The sequence below is a fragment of the Piliocolobus tephrosceles genome, chromosome 13 (assembly GCF_002776525.5).
Source record: "Piliocolobus tephrosceles isolate RC106 chromosome 13, ASM277652v3, whole genome shotgun sequence".
Classification (NCBI taxonomy): domain Eukaryota; kingdom Metazoa; phylum Chordata; class Mammalia; order Primates; family Cercopithecidae; genus Piliocolobus; species Piliocolobus tephrosceles.
Genome location: NC_045446.1, coordinates 84,165,982 through 84,182,828, shown reverse-complemented (window position 1 = coordinate 84,182,828; position 16,847 = coordinate 84,165,982). Strand labels below are relative to the sequence as shown.

Sequence of the window (16,847 nt, the reverse complement as noted above, 5' to 3'; positions counted from 1 at the left end):
GTAAATACTGCTTTTACAGTATCTTATGAATTTTCGATATGTTGTGTTTTTATTTTCATTCAGTATAAAGTAATATCTGATTTTTCTTTCTATTTCTTTTTTGATCAACTATTGAAAAGTACATTGTTTAGTTTCCAAATACCTAGGATTTTTTCAGAGACTTTTTATTGATTTGTAATTTAATTCTATTATAGAATTAAATAAAAGAAACCTGGTATGACTTGAATTTTTGTAAATATATTGAGACCTGTCTTGTGACCCAGAATATGGTCTGTATTGGTAAATATTCTGTATGCCTTGAATATATAGTCTTCCATTCTTGAGTGGAGTATTATAGCAATGTCAATTTGGTCAAGTTGGTTGACCATGTTGTTCATCTCCTATATTCTGATTTTCTATGTATAACTGTTATACCAATTATGGAGATAGAAGATAAACATCTCTAACTAAAATTATAAATTTTTATTTCTTTCAGTTCTATCAGGTTTTGCTTCACATATTTTGAAGCTCTGTTATTCGATATATAAGAGGTAAGGATTTTTATGCCCTCCTGATGAAAATCATTTTTCATTATGAAATGATCTTTGTCTTGTAATACTCTTTGCTCTGAAATGTACTTTGTCTGATATTAATATAGCTGATATAACTATCCTTTGGTTAGTGTTAACATGGTATATCTATTTCCATTCTTTGACTTTTTTATTTTATTATTATTATTTTAAATGTAAGACAGGGTTTTGTTCTGTTGCCCAGGCTGGAGTGCAGTGGCACAATCATGGCTCACTGCAGCCTCAACCTCCTGGGCTCAAGAGATCCTCTCACCTCAGTCTCCTGAGTAGCTGAGGCCACAGGTGCACACTACCCTACCCTACTAATGTTTTTTATTTTTTGTAGAGATGAAGTCTCTCTATGTTGAACAGGTTGGTTTCAAATTCCTGAGCTTAAGATTTAAGTAATTTTTAAAAATCTTGGATATCTACCCACATAGTTCATCTTTCCAATGTTCCTCATTCCTTTGCATAGATCTACATTTCAATCTATTATTTTTATTCTGCCTGTTTAATACTTCTCATTGTCTAGGTCTGCTAGTGATGAATGTTTTAAACTTTGTATGTCTAAAAATGTCTTTACTTTGTCTTCATTTAAAAAAGATATTGTATTAGGTTGCTAGGGCTGCTGTAACAAAATACCACAGAGTAGATGGTATGCACAACAGAAATTAATTTTTTCATAGTTCTGGAGGCCAGAAGTCAAAGATCAGAGTCTGGCAAGTTTGGTTTCCTCTGAGGCCTCTCTCTGTTGCTTGAAGAAGGTCATCTTCTCACCATGATCTCAGATGGTTGCCCCTCAGTCTGTGTGGTGTTCTAATCTTCCCTTCATATGAGGACACCAATCATATCGGATTAGGGCCCATCTATATCACTTTATTTTACCTTAATTACTCCGTAAAGGCCTTGTGTCAAAATATAGTCACATTCTGAGGAGTTGGCAGTTAGGACTTCAGCATATGAAGTTTGGGGGGTGGGGGAACACAATTCAGCCCATAACAGATATATTTTCTGGGCATAGAATTATAAGTGGACAGTTTTCTTCTTTCAGCACTTTAACAATGTTGCTCCACTATCTTCTTAATTTTGTTCCTCTGAAAGTGTCAAAAGTTTTTCTCTCTTTGCTTAAAGGTTTTCTCTTTATCACATATTTTGAGCAATTTGATTATGATTTATTTTGATGTCACCTTCATGTGTCTTGTGCTGGAGATTTATTCAGCTTCTTGGATCTATGGATTTATCATTCCAGTCTGAAGTAGAAGTGACATTTCCTTAGGATTTTTCATGGAAGTAGAATTGTGAGCTAAAAAGATTTGACAATTTTATATTTTAATGCATTTGAACAGTTTTCATTCCATAACGCATTCATCAAGTTATATCCCCAGAAACAGACGTACTATTTTTTTTATCATTACCCATCTAATTAGTTTTAAAAAGGTTCTCACTATTTTAATTTGCACTTATTTACCCACAAAACAAAATTTTTGTTAATGTTTATTGATTGTATTTTCTCATTTTTCTTTATTCATTCATTTAATCATTTAACAAATATTTGTTGAGACCCCGCTGTGTGCCATGAGATGTTCCATATACTGGGGATACAGCAATAAATAAGACAGGTGAGGTTCTCCCCTCATGGAGCCTGCTTTCTAAGAGTGAGGTGAGGGAGACAGTGCAGATACACACTCACACAATTTGGGGTGGTGATATATGCTATAAAAAATAAGACAAGGTGACATGGAGTATGACTTGGAATGGTGACTTGAGTAGTTGCAGAAGGCTTCTCTGAAGATGTGATATTTGAACTAAAATCCAAATTATGAGAAAGAGCTAGGTATGCAATGATATGGGCAAAAGCATCAAAGGAATAGAAAACAAGCAAATACAAATGTTCTGAGGTATAAATGAGCCTAGTTTATTTGAGAACGAGAAGAAATCCCAGGTCACTGGAGAGTGGTAAGCAGGAGCAAAGGTCTTAGGAGCTGAGGTCAGAGTTCTAGGCAGGAGTTTAAAGTTTATTCTAAATGTGAATTACCTATACAAATCCTTTGCTTATATTTTAAAAACATTTGTTGTACTAAAAATATTGACATCTGTATGCATCTTACAAATATTTCTTCCTATTTTTATGTCTTTCAATTTTAGAGTGTTTTCTAAAAAAAAAAAAAAAACCCTTTCCTTTTTCTTTCTTGCCTTTTAAAAATATAAGTAAATACATTAATCTTTTACTTTATAGCTACTGCCTTTAGAAAGCTCACCTCATCAAAACTATGAAAATATTCACCAAAATTACTATCCTACTCATTATTTTCACACACCATCAATTTTTAAGGGTTTTTTTTTGTGTAGTTATTAAGTCATGTGTAAGACAAATATTTTTATCTTACCTCTGAACTTCCTTGGGCTAAGAAATGGGTTAAGAACTGGGTGGTGTCATACCTCTTACTTAATAATAAAACTATAGAAACACATTATTTAATGCCTTGCTGTGGCTATTTTGAAGTCCTAGAGTAAGGGAGGGGGAAGAGACTGACCACATTTGACTTGTATCCACAGAGGATAAATCCAACTTAGTTATTGGTGAGAAATGTGGCCTTTCTGCTTGCCTTTCTTTGTTCTTCTCTATAATCTGACTTCCTGGGGCTTGTTGTTAAGGCTCCAAGTTCCATTCCAGGGAAAATTGCTCTGTCTTCCCAAACATCTCCTTTGAATTGAAGTAATCAGAGCCTGATAAGTGCTAAGTTCTTCCTTCGTGAAGTAGTCAGCAGGCCTGACCCCATCAGCTTTACAATCAGGCGTTGTTCTAGGATCTGGAACCATAGCCCCTCTCTCTATAGACAGATGCAGAGTTCAGAAAAGGTGGAAATGAATTTGTTTTTTGCTTTTTCATTGCTGGTGCCAATTTTTAGTCTATCCATAAAATGTCCTGACTCTGAAAATAATTCTGTCTCAGTTTTTAAAATCTCACTGATAGCAACAGGGGGCAGCCAAATGCCTAGGCAAATAGGGGCAGGTCCCCAGTGAAACCCCACCTCCAAGCCAAAGTCAGTTTAAAGCCTGAAAGGTAAGCTACAAATCAAATCTGTGGACTGGATTGAGAACCTGTCTTCCCATTTTGTGTACTTTCCTCTGATTGATCCCCACCCTTTGCCTATTTTACCTTTACCTACCCTGTCCTAATTGATTTTCTACACTGTTGTGCCCACCTTTGAGTGGTGTCTTCACTTTAACCTTTTTTGCATACTCACAAACCAATCAGCATCCACTCCACATTCTGAGTCCATAAAAACCCTGGACCCAGCCACACAAGGAGAGAGAGAAACCACCTGACTGCATCCTCTCTCTGCTGAGAGCTGTTCCGACACTCAATAACATTTTCCACCCTCATCAGCCTTCAATTGTCAGCATGACCTCATTCTTCTTGGACAATGGACAACAGCTCCGGACCCACTGAGTGTGGGTACCCAGAAAGGCTGTCACACTGGCACTTTGCCCTTGCTGGTAGAGGGCAGCCAACCCACATGACAGGGCCAGGGACCAACTGAGCTGCTAACATGACACCATCCATTGGGTTGCAGACAGCAGAGCTAAAAGAGCTAATTATCACACTGACACCCTCTCTGGGGCTTTGGGGTCATAGACACCCTTGTCTGGGTGATGCCATTTTCACCTTGAGGCCACATGCCTGGTCTGGCCATAGGCCTCACATGGAGCTTGCTCCTGTGTCGGTGCTTAGAGCGGGCAGCCAGATCCTGCACTTGCTCACTCACATGCTCCCTCCTGCAAAGGGCTGAGCTCAGTAGGCTAAGCAGATGGGGCACCTCTGCTGTAAGTCCAGCAAAGGGCTGAGAAAAACCCTGCATTGTCAACCTTGGGTGGATTTTGATTCTTTGGACATTTTACATTCACCACATGGCTGGGAACAGACAAGCTGCCCAGGTTGTGAATTTGGGAAGCTGGACGTGAGGAGTAGTTGCCCATGTGACACACTGCCCAGAATGTTCCCACTGGCCCACAGATATGGGCTTCTAAACTCACAGCAGGTGGCAAGCTTCAATGTTAATTGAGTCAAAGGTTACATTTGAAACTTTTTAATTCTGAAATCACTTTTAAACATTTTCTTTCTTCTCCCATCACAGTGGAAAAAGCATCCCACCTCCAGCAATCTTTGTGTTCAATGCTGGGTCTCCTAACCCCCTTGAAATTGTGCCCTCAGCTCTTCTGCCCTGTTTTAAACTTCATCTCACTAGCACTTTCCATTTATCCTACAAACATGTGCCCCAATCTTCAAACTGTTTTCTCAGGCTTCCTATTCCTTTTATGTATCCATCTCATCTAAATTAGCCACCTCTTCAACTCTCTCTGGGCCCTTGTATGCTTCTTTCCTGAGAATCATCTTATTTGTAGTTCTTTTAATTTTAACCATCTGCTTATATCTTTAACATATTTCTTATCACAGTATAAGGTCCTCGTGGTCAGGAATGATGTTTGTCTTCTTTGCTATCCTATTTTGTGGAAATAAATGAAGACCATCCATATGAGAACAAACAAAAGCTACTAATTCAGAGCTTGCAAGGGAGTCCACCACCATCATTTACATTTTGCCAGAGACTCAAGGCAAGCAGGGGAGTGGGAAAGTTTTAGAGTAAATAAAAGAGAAGGCTTCAGATCTGCCCAATCAAAGACTGTGGGAAGGGGCAAGCTGTAGGCGGTTGTATTAGTCTATTCTTGCATTGCTATAAAGAAATACCTGAGACTGGATTATATATAAAATATATAATAGGTTTAATTGGGTCACAGTTCTGTAGGCTGTACAGGAAGCATTGCAGCATCGACTTCTGGGAGGCCTCAGGAAACTTCCAGTCAAGGCACAAAACAAATGGGAAGCAGCCACATTATGTGGCAAAAGTAGCAGCAAGAGAATTGGGGGTGGAGGCGTGGAGGTGCCACACACTTTCAAATGACCAAATCTCATGAAAACTCATTATCATGAAGATAGCACCAAGTCATGAGGAATCTGCCTCCATGATCTAAACACCTCCCACCAGGCCCCACCTCCAGCACTGGGGATTACAATTCAACATGAGATTTAGCTGGAGACAAATGTCCAAACTATATCAGCAGCTCACTAGAAGCAGGGCGTTCCATGTGATTGGTGAGGGGGCATATTTAGCTTTCCCCAGTTGGTCCTAAGTTAAAAGCGGGAGTTGAAATAGGAAAGCTGGAAGTTATTAATCAGTTCCTGATCATTTTGGGTCAATTGTTATAGGGGTTATTCTTTGGCTTCCTGGAATGGATACTGTGGATAGTAAGTTGGCTTCCTGGGCTGGCTGTTACAGGTTGTGGGTCAGAGTCCTGGTTTGTACATTGCCTGGTCATTGTTCATTTGTATATTCAGTCTTTCAATTCCCAGGACCAGCATTTTCCAGCATCGAGTAAGAACGCAGTAATTATGAGTTAATTAACATGTAGTGGGCAACTTCGGATTTGACATTGCCCCTCAGAGATGCAGCTCCCTTCCATCCTTTCTACCCGGCTTCTGCATCTCTGTGTCTTTACTAGCTCCATTCTTTGTCACTTCCTTGACTGTAAGTGAGTCAGAGAGACTCTCCACAAGCTTCTCCTTTTTCTCTCTTTATTTTCCTTAGAGAACTCGTCTACTTCCACACTTCTAGGAAAGTGAGTCCAGGATTTTTATCTGTAGCCCACACCTCTCTCCTGCACTGTGGGTCAATTGTCTGACGGACAACTCCTTGCTGACATCCTGCCAGCATCTCAGAGCCCATCATTGGCTCCTCCTCACTGGGAAATCCTCTCTCCTCCTCCAGATATTTCCTTTTTTTTTTCTTTTTCTTTTCTTTTCTTTTTTTTTTTTTGAGACGGAGTTTCACTCTTGTTGCCCAGGCTGGAGTGCAATGGTGGGATCTCGGCTTACCACAACCTCTGCCCCCCAGGTTCAAGGGATTCTCCTGCCTCAGCCTCCCTAGTAGCTGGGATTGCAGGCATGTGCCACCACGCCTGGCTAATTTTGTATTTTTAGTGAAGACGAGATTTCTCCATGTTGGTCAGGCTGGTCTTGAACTCCTGACCCCAGGTGATCCGCCCACCTCGGCCTCCCAAAGTGCTAGGATTACAGGCATTAGCCACCGCGCCTGGCCCTCCAGATGTTTCTATTTGGTTCATTTGTGGCAAAAGCACTATTGAAAGTGGTTTCTGATTCTGTGGGAGAGTAAATCTGAGGATGGATGTAAGGAAAACAGAGTAGGAGGGAAAACAAAAAATGGGAGACTGGTGTTGTTGGCAGGAAAAGTGTCCCCTGTGGATGCAAGAAGGGAGTGGACACTCAAGGGCTTGAGCTGTCTCAAGGGCTGGAGCTGGGGAAAGTGATCTGACCTTTCCTCCTTACCCCCAGTCTCCAAAGTCCATTGTATCATTCATATGCCTTTGCATCCTTGTAGCTTAGCTCCCACTTGTAGCTTAGCTTCCAACACCAGCCTGGAACACCAAAATAATCTTCATTTCTGGGTCTTCCAACAGCGAAAGCAACAGGACATTGGGAAGCAACTAAGGAAGCAGTCCTTTTTGTGGAGGAGGTCCGTGGGGGTGGGGTGGGAGAGGAATGGCAGGGGTGCTCAGCGTTCCTCTGTCAGGCAGCAGAGGCGATCTAGGAACAAGATCTCTGTGCATGACTGTCAGGCTGCAGCAACTCCTGTGCTTGGTAAGGGATCTTACTGAGGAAAGTTACTCAGAAAGAATCTTAAAGCAAAGGCAGCATACAAGAGGGCCACTTTGCTTTGTTTTTTTATTTGCCACCCAGGACTTCCCATTGTCCCTGAGGAAGGACTTGAATAGGGTTTGATGTTCCCACATCATCAAAAGTGACTGGGTTGCCTCCAGGAGAAGGAACACCCTCCAATAGCTCCCTGCTACCAAGAGCTAGTACAATCTAAAGTGGGGAAAGTTTCTCTTATAAATGGAAGCATCAGAGTACAGTTATCCAAGGCTGCTGGTTTCTTTGGGATAGTTCTCCGTCCCTAACATCTTTTACCTATTTTGTGGTACTTTATGCAAAAATACGCTCTAAGCTTCTATTGGTTCTATCTTCTAATATTTCCCGAATCTGCCCCTCTTGTGTTCACTGCCTCTACTGCAGCCTGGCTTCATGCCTTCTAGAGAGTTGCTCACAGTTAGGTTTCTAGCACCTGCCTTCTGATTTTCTTTCTTTCCTGCAAGTTCATTCTACATATTGTCCTCATCCTCCTTGTCTTCCATTTGGCTTTCTTTCAATCTACTGTTTAAACAACTGTTGAGTCTTTAATAAATCTACAGTTTCTGGTTACAGAGAGTTGAATGAATACCTGCTATTCCACTAAAATGATTATTTCCATGTTCCTTTTTCAAGAGCATGTGAAGGAAACCATCAGCGAACAAGAGATTTCAACAAATATTTAGAAGACAGGAAGCACATGAGAGCACATCAAAGGAAACAAGAAGGCCAGAGAAATTGGAGGCGGCAGCTGTAGTGGGCGAAGGAGCTGATTCATCAAGCAGAAACTGTGAGAGGCTCTGGGCTCGGAGTTGGCAGGCATTGGGGGCAGAGCAAGAAAGTCTACACACCCCTGGCCCACATGTCCTCTGCCCAAATCTAGTGCTCAGGCAACCCAGCTTTAGCCCCAGGGGTAGAATAACCTTCTCTAAAAAATTAAATGAAATTCCGGATAGTGCTGGAGTTTTGTTTATATTTTTGTTTTATTTTAAGATAGAGTCTCACTCTGTCACCCAGGCTGGAGTGCAGTGGTGCAATCTTGGCTCATTGCAACCCCAACCTCCCAGATTCAAGAAGTCCTCCTGCCTCAGCCCCTCAAGGAGCTGGGACTACAGGTGCATGGCACCACCACGCCCAGCTAATTGGATAGTGCTGAAATTTGACATATGGTTGTTAGCATCCCAGAGAGAACCATCCCTATTCTGCCATGCAAAGGCTCCATACCCCAATATAGCTCCTGCTAACTTGATCTCGAGAGACTAACTATACAGATGGACAATGACCAGACCACATATAACAATAGAACTCTAACCCATTATCTATAGTAACCAGCCCAGAAGCCATCCTACTATCTTGCAAGTCAGACTTGTAGGACATCAGAACTCTCTCTCTAGCAATTAGCCCAGAAAGTCAAACAATCAGCCCTGCAGTAGCCCCAAACAGCCAGGAGTTGATTAATAACTGTTCCCTAATTTTTGTCCCTGGGATTGAAAGACTGAATCTACAAATGAACAATGGCTAGTTGTATATAAAACAGGATTCTGATCCACAAGTAGCCCAAGAAGCCAACCTACTAACTGTACTTGGTAAGGGATCTTACCTTCAGGAAGATGCAGTGCAGGGAGCCAAAGAATAATCTCTGTCACAATTGACCCAACATGGTCAAGAATTTTTTATTAATAGCCAGCTTTCTTATTTTTGGCTCCATTTACAACTTAGGACCAATCAAAAAAAGCTAAGTATGTTCCCTGAACCAAACACATAGGATGCCCATTTCCAGTTAGCCTGCCTACAGCTGCCCCTGCCCACAGCCTCTGAGCCTAGCAGACTTAAAGCCTTCCCTTTTTTTTTTTTTTTTTTTTTTTTTTTAGATGGAGGCTTGCACTGTCACCCAAGCTGGAGTGCAATGGTGCGATCTCAGCTCACGGCAACCTCTGCCTCCCAGGTTCAAGTGATTCTCCTGCCTCAGCCTCCCAAGTAGCTGGGATAACAGGCACCCGCCACAACGCCAAGCTAATTTTTTTGTATTTTTAGTAGAGACAGGGTTTCACCATGTTGGCCAGGATGGTCTTGATCTCCTGACCTTGTGATCTGCTCACCTCAGCCTCTCAAAGTGCTGGGATTACAGGTGTGAGCCACCATGCCCGGCCGAAGCCTTCCCTTTTATCCACTCTAAAACTTTCCCACTCCCCTCCTTGCCTTTAGTCTCTGGCAAAATGCAAGTGATAGTAGCTGACTTCCTTGCAAGCTCTGAACGAATAGCCTTTGCTTGTTCTTATTTGGGTGTCTTCATTAATTTTCACACTCTGAAGCAAGGTCTTTCTCTCAACAAGCTCTTCCCACATACCAATAAACATTTACAAATTGTTACAAATAGCAGCAGTGCTGCTATTTAGGGGAAATGAAGATCCTTATATAAAACCATAGAGGAAACCTAAAATAGCTCACTATAAAATCAACTCAGCTCCTCATTCTTAAATATGACAGCCAAAGATAGACAGTCAAAGCCACCAGACTCAGAGAGAACCAGCAGTACATAGGAGAAAATCAAGGAAACAGAACAGACTGACCTTGGAGGAAACAGGTCATTCAGAGACTCAAAAAAAGCTTGAAAACATTCTAATTAGATCTTCAGTGACATTTGAGAAGATATTACATCCATGAAACAAAAAACAGCAGGCTGTGAAAAAAAAAAAATGAAATAAAAAAGTCTCCTGGAAATTAAAAGTGGATTGCCGGAATTAAAAAGATTGGAGGATTAAGTTGAGAAACTCAAACAGAACAGAGAGCAAAAACATAGTCTGAACGTCTGGCAGAAAAGGTAAGTCACATTTTGTAACTTTTTCATAGCTAAACCTAGAAATGGTTAGAAGGGGTGCTCCCAGGGTAGGAACCTGGTGGATGGGTGAACTGACAGCTGCTCTCTTGCTTTGCATTAGAAATGCTTTGGCCGATGTGTGTGAGCCATGTGCATGGATCACTCTGATTAAAACACACAATCTAACTGCAAATCTGACAGTTCTACTCCATTGCTTACAACCCATCACTCCTCCTGTTGACCAAAATTAAGGCTATTTGTAACAATTTGCAAAGGTTTGTTGGAAGCAGAAATAATTCATAAAGGTTTATTGGAAGCCAAATGTGAATATTGACCCAGGAAGACACACTAACAAAGTTGGGAGTCTTCTGGAGTGTTACATGTTGGAAGGCTTTTTATAGGAAAGCTTAGGAGAAGGGAGGGGATCTCTCATACTGAAGTTGTCCTTTTTCATTGGAGGGTACAATATAGAGGTTACAACTATTGGATACAGATCGCAACATACAGGCTAAAATGTCTATGTGGAAGACAATAAAACTTTAATATGTAAATTTAAATTAGCACTCTTGGCCAGGCGCGGTGGCTCACACCTGTAATCCCTGCACTTTGGGAGGCCGAGGCAGGTGGATCACAAGGTCAGGAGATGGAGACCAGCCTGGCCAATATGGTGAAACCCCATCTCTACTAAAAATACAAAAATTAGCTGGGTATGGTGGCGGGTGCCTGTAGTCCCAGCTACTAAGGAGGTTGAGGCAGGAAAATCGCTAGAACCCGGGAGGAGGAGGTTGCAGTGAGCTGAGATTGTGCCATTGCACTCCAGCCTGGGCAACAGAGCAAGATTCTGTCAAAGAAAGAAAGAAAGAAAGAAAAGAAAGGAAGGAAGGAAGGAAGGAAGGAAGGAAGGAAGGAAGGAAGGAAGGAAGGAAGAAAGAAAGAAAGAAAGAAAGAAAGAAAGAAAGAAAGAAAGAAAGAAAGAAAGAAAGAAAGAAAGAAAGAAAGAAAGAAAGAAAGAGAAAGAAAATCAGCACCCTTTTCAATGTCGGTAGGCTACACATTAAGCAGTATGCCAACAATTTGGGAACTCATAATAAGATTCTTTTTCAGGGAAAGGATGTCACCATGAATCACAAGGCCTACCCCAGGTGGGTTAACTTGGAAGGCTTTTTACTTTTAAACTGTCAAATGTGACCTGTGGGTTATGACTCCTAATCCCATGAAGGGGGAGAACTCAGTCTCTTTCCTGACTGTGACTTGCCACCAGCCATCCCTCCCTCTCTCCCACCACTCCCAAATCCACGTCAGTTCCACTCAACTACAGACCAGGCTGTTCAGTGTAAGCCTATGAGCTGGAACTGTGGGCTCAGACTTAGCTGGTTTCAAACCTACTTATATTTATGTCCCAATCTAAAAAATGGGAATAGTAAAAAATGAGGATAATATTATAATATGACAAGGATAATAAGGCTTTTGTGAGGATCAAATGAGCTAACATATATTATGTACTTCCCAGAGATCCTGGGTGCATGGTAAGTGATCAATAAGTATCAAGTTATTAGGGCTTCCAGACTACTCTTGTTTTGTCCACTCCAATTTTAACCTTCCTTTGGCAATTTTTTATATTTAAAAACACTTTTAAAAGGGCATTAACCTCTCAGCTTTATTATCAACCACACACCCACAGACACCTCAGTTTTTAAGAGATTTTCAATTTTTTAAGCTCTTTAAGAGATTTTTGATACATTCATATGTATTTTTGAAGCCACAATCTATTAATTTAAGAGCAATTGAAGGTCCTGCTTCATCTGGCTCATACCTTGGGGCCTCCACTGGGTTTTGACTAGCACTTCCTTTCTGTTCTCAGTGAGCTGCCCTCTTTCTTTGGGGCTCCAGCCTCACCCCTTTGTGAGGCCTTCTCAGAGACCCCCACCCAGCCCCTTTCTTTCAGACTTCCTATGACCAGCTTTGTCCTCACTGCAGCTGTCATCTACTACTCTAGACACTGAGGGCCACACTTGGAAGGATGCTCTTTGTTGGTTTCGGGACTCCAGTGCCTCCCCTGAGACAAGGTCTGCTCAGTGGATGAGCCTGTGAGGCCGGTGCAGAAGGAATGGAGGCTGAGTTTAAGTGATGAGTGGGGCTGGCTGGTGTCTGACAAGAATGAACAGTTGTTAGAAAAGCCAGTCAAATCAAGTGCAGCCATGCTAGAACCTTCTGTTTGTCAAAGAAAAGGTTGTGAGGAAAACATCATCTACTGCTGGGAAGCCGCCCAGCTCCAGGCTCCAGAAGGTGCTGGATGGGCAGGTCAGCTGCTTGTCCACTTACAGCTGGGGTGCGAGGTCAGGGCCCCATGCCCGATGCAGTTCTAACACTTCATTCTCGAGGTCGTGGCATACCATCTGAGGAGCACACACTATCTCCTGGCAAACTTACTTCTTTTTCATTAGTGAAATCCAACTAACTCATTCCTTTCAGCAGAGAGAGAAACCAAGGCAGTCTTAATGAAGATCACAGGATTTGCCAAAAGTCATATAGAAAGCAAAGAGGCCAGATTAGAACTTGGGTTTCCAAAATTTTAGACCTGTGTGCTGTGATTCTGGGATAAAATGAATGGGTTAAAAGGAAGAGGGAACCCCGAAGGCAGTCGAGATAGCTGCTTTAATTTTGGCAGCCAAAATAGAGCTGATGCTCTGGGTGGCCCATTCCTCTTGCCCTGGCTTTGGGTCCTTTGTATGGGGTGTCACTTGTTGAAAAAAAAGAGGCATTGAAAGTACTCCCATCAGAAAGGTGTTGTGAGGATGTGTGGCAGATATTAAGAGGGTAATAATTGTTAGGCAAGTAACAACCTAACTTTGAAGCTTCAGTGCAGTGGGCAAACTGCTTCCCACTGTGTGCATGTTGGGTCCCTGCTCATAAAGCTAAGACAGAGGAAGTCAAGCAGAGGAGAGGTTGAGTGCTGATTTATTGGAGACACCATCGGAGGATGGGAGGCCACGTCTGCCACCATGAGCTCTGTCATAGAAAGGGGTAGGCGTGCACTGGATGGGAAAAGTCCTTGAGCCCCTTGAAATCTCCCATCCCTCAAGGCAGGAGGGGGCCAGTCACCTTGGCACTCCCAGCCCCCAGCTGCCTGCCAGGCCAGCTAAGGCAGAGCAGAGCAGTGGAGGGGGCCTCGGGCCAAATGTGCAGGGCTCAGGCACCAGCCACTGAAGCCTCAGTGGCCACTTCCTTCCTCAGGCCCTCCCCTAAAAGCAGTGGCATGGGCTAGGGACTACAGTCCCACCCAGTCCCTAGCCCATGCCACTGCTTTCAGGGGAGGGCCTGAGGAAGGAGGTAGGCTGTGGCCTGGCCCGACCTCACAGTTGGTGGATGTGCAGGAATGTGGGTTGGAGAAGAAGGGCTCTCAGGAAAGGAACAGCAGGAACACGGAGCAGACCATGAGGGTGTAGGACAGTTCCCAGGATGGGGCAGAGCTGGCGAAGAGGTGGGCCACAGCCACATTGGGGTTGCCCTGAGCAGGCTCAAACCACTTCTGGAGACACCGCCCACTGTTCCGTCGCTCAGGGCTGGCCTTGAAGGAATTGCTCCAAGTCTTCTCACACAGGTCAGCTGGGGTGGGGAAGTAATGGGAGAAAGGGAGGCACTGGGCCCCTTTGGGGCAGCGGTTCTTCCCTGCAGGGGATGGAGGAGGGACAGCTTACCTCCTATTCCCTCATCCCTAGCCTTTGCACCTGTACCCTTGTGGGGACCACCAAGGGTCCTGCTTCCCCACCAAGGCGTTGTCAGCACCACTCACCCTGACTCCAGTCCCAGCCACCACGCCAGTTGGATTTGCATGTGTAAGACATGCGACAGTCTTCCCACCACTCCTCACAGTCCTCCTGGCACAGTGGTGCATTCACCACTCGCTCTCCCTGCCCACTTGGGGCCTCCTGGGTGCAGTCATAGCCAGAGATAAGAACATTAATAGCAGAGATGTGAAGACTACTAATAGCTACAGTGGTATTTGTGCCAGCTACCATATGTACATCATCTTCTATAAAGTCTCTAAGTATTATTTTACAAATAACACCAATAAGGCTAAGAGATTTAATAGTTTGTCCTGGGCTATACAGCTGATAGGGACAGAACATGAGACTGAAGCTCAGGTCTGTCTAACTCCACCAAGCCTCCTGTGGTGATAGCCCTGCATCCCACTGTTGTCAAAACAGTCTCCCCCATGTGGTTCTCCAGTAGGGGCCTCTGGGCCTGCTCTTGTCCATAGGGAGATAACACCTCCTGTTCCTGCTAGCATCCTGGAGGCATCAGCATAAGATAGGATGAAAGCTCTGACTGTTAATATAATAACAGGGCATTGCACAGATCTGCCTCCTACCTCCCACCCCAGGCTTCCGACTGGCCGGATCCAGGGCCCCAGGTTTGGGGAGCACTCGTAGAAGCAGATGGCCTGGATGAAGTGCTTCCGACAGCCAGGCATCAGCAGTCCACAGTGAAACAGGCTGAAGTTGTAGAGTGGGGACACATCCAGATGGGCTTCCCAGCTTGTCGTGAGGGTGCAGCAGGCATTGTCCTTCCAGGGGATGCACTGAAGGCAGACGAGGAAACAAAAGGCCCAGGCGTAAGGGGCAAGGATTGCCGAGTGTCTAGGGAAGAAGGGTGCTGACATGAAAATGTCCCTTAGGAGAAGGCCTGAGCAAGTGGGATGCCTTTAGCTGGTAAGCCCCTACAAAAGACGAACCCTGATAATCTCTCAATATTTACCCAAAGGGCAGAGGCACCTGCACACTGACCCCCTGCCACAGGCTGCTACAGTCCTCTAGGAACACAACTTCTGGGCTCTCAGCTCCTGAGAGGCAGCAGAAGCCTCTTAGGGCAAAGCAGGTAGAAGAGCCCCAGCGAGACCTAGGGGAATCTGGGGTTGCATTGAGTGGGAGGGTCTCATAGGCAAAATGCCAGCTGTGTTCTTCCTCCCATATCCCTGGCAATTGCCTTTAGGAGCTTGGGGAGGGGCTACGCAAGTTGTATGTTTCCCCAGGACCTGTTGGCAGGAAGGCTTGTTTTCATCTATGCCGAGTCAACAATGGACCTCTGGGATCACCATCTGCCCCGGCTTTCCCAGTGGCTGGAGCAGCTCAGAAATGGGAACTTTGAATCACTTGGCTCTTATGGTCTCAAAAAGGCATAGTCTCTTTCCATCTAGTTGTCTTTGCTCAACTCCCAACCCCAGGAACTAAATGATCAGGGTTGATGAGGTTTGGAGACCATCTTGGCATTTGTGTCCCTTCCCTGATCTTCCCCGTCCCATCCTCAGGTCTGGCCACTGTACCTCCTCATAGAGCTTGTCTTCTGGGCCGGGCACTCTCTTGTGGTGTTTGGCATTCATGCAGATGTTGAGTAGCTCGTCCCCAGCCCACGTGGGCATGACTGTCAACAACTCTAGCAGGAGTGGCCACCACCATGCCATGGCCTGCTGCAGAGAAACCGATGCTGCACACTCGTTGGAAAGGATACCCCACTCCACCCACTTCATCATAGCAGGCACTGAAAAAGGAGGATGGGCTTCAATCTCCCTCAAGTGACTGCAACACTTTGGCTGCTCCTAGGACCTTCTGTTGGAGGCAGCATCACGGAATGTCAGGGCAGGTAGAATAATCCTCGGAGGCCTGACACAGTGCTGGAGGCCTTGCTGGCCCTGCAGAGCCAGGGAAATGCTGAGGCACGAGTCAGATAGGAGGAGCCTTCTACATCCAAAGCCTGATCCCCATCACAGGAATGAGGAGGAGGGCCCTTCCTATATCCAACTCTGTTCTGGGTAGTAGTGGTAATGAGAGGTAGTAGAGAGACAAAACAAAGCAAAAGGCAGAGGGGCCCCGGGCCTCAAGCACCCAACCTCTTAGGACACAGGGCCCCTCAGCTTCATAACCCAGGAGCCCATTGTTCCCCCAGCCCCCCAGGTCTGGCAGGAGCCTGACCTGGACCCATCATGGTGAAACTGGAAACTTCTAGCCTACCCTGAGCTAAGAGCCTCAAACATCCTGGGGAAGAAGAGCCCAGCCCCATCTTCAGAGTCCAACCTCAAGTCCAAATCTAAGGCTGTTCTCTCTCCAGATCACCAGTTTCAAGTTCAGCCACGACCTCGAATATTTTTAAAGAATCAGGTCTGTTAGGTAAAAGGAGGAAAGATGCTGCCCCTTCCAGCACTCTCTTCATACTCACTTTCAAGGCAGGGTCCTCCAGGTGCACCTGCTCCCTCCTCGCCCTGAAACTGTGAGGCTAAGGAGAGTTCCACGTCTCACCCATTTATTACCCAGTCTGATTTCTACTAGGTCCAGGTGCAGGAGGAGAACTCCACGTGGCTCCCATTAAACGGCATCTGTCTTACTCAGCTCTGCAGGCCTGTGGGTTCTAAGAAGTTTGCTTCCTCAGAGAAACAGACCCCATCATAGGTAAGATCTGGGTCTCTTCAATAAGCTGTTGGGTTCAGCTCTCAGCTCTGCTACTCACTAGCTGGCTGCCCTGGAGAAAATGACTCAAACTCTGTCGGTTTCCCTCTCTGTAAAGGAAGTTTTTATTATGAGATTGGGAAAATTAAAGAGAAAGTTCCTGAACAAAACCTTGGCATTGTGCCTGGGATAGAGGAAGTCTTAATGATTCTAAATTGTATTCTTTTATCCTCTCTCCACACGTTCTGTTCCGTAGTTCTACCTGCCCTTCACTG

At 44.5% G+C, this 16,847-nt stretch overlaps 1 protein-coding gene across 1 annotated transcript; it reads right to left on the bottom strand.

Annotated features, from left to right (window-relative positions):
- Positions 1-13,073: 13,073 nt before the first annotated feature.
- Positions 13,074-15,692, bottom strand: IZUMO1R (IZUMO1 receptor, JUNO). The gene is made up of 4 exons (XM_023225633.2): positions 15,456-15,692; positions 14,505-14,714; positions 13,926-14,061; positions 13,074-13,801 (listed from the first exon to the last, which is right to left on the bottom strand). Exons 1-4 carry the CDS (start codon positions 15,660-15,662, stop codon positions 13,533-13,535), a joined length of 822 nt encoding a protein of 273 aa, XP_023081401.2. The 5' UTR covers positions 15,663-15,692; the 3' UTR covers positions 13,074-13,532.
- Positions 15,693-16,847: the final 1,155 nt, after the last annotated feature.

Excerpts from the sequence above, each read along its gene's own strand:
- IZUMO1R (XM_023225633.2), bottom strand. The coding sequence starts at position 15,662 with ATGATGAAGTGGGTGGAGTGGGGTATCCTTTCCAACGAGTGTGCAGCA. Across the intron at positions 14,715-15,455 it reads AAGACAAGCTCTATGAGGAG|TGCATCCCCTGGAAGGACAA; the intron begins GTACAGTGGCCA and ends GTCTGCCTTCAG. Across the intron at positions 13,802-13,925 it reads TGGCTGGGACTGGAGTCAGG|GGAAGAACCGCTGCCCCAAA; the intron begins GTGAGTGGTGCT and ends CATCCCCTGCAG.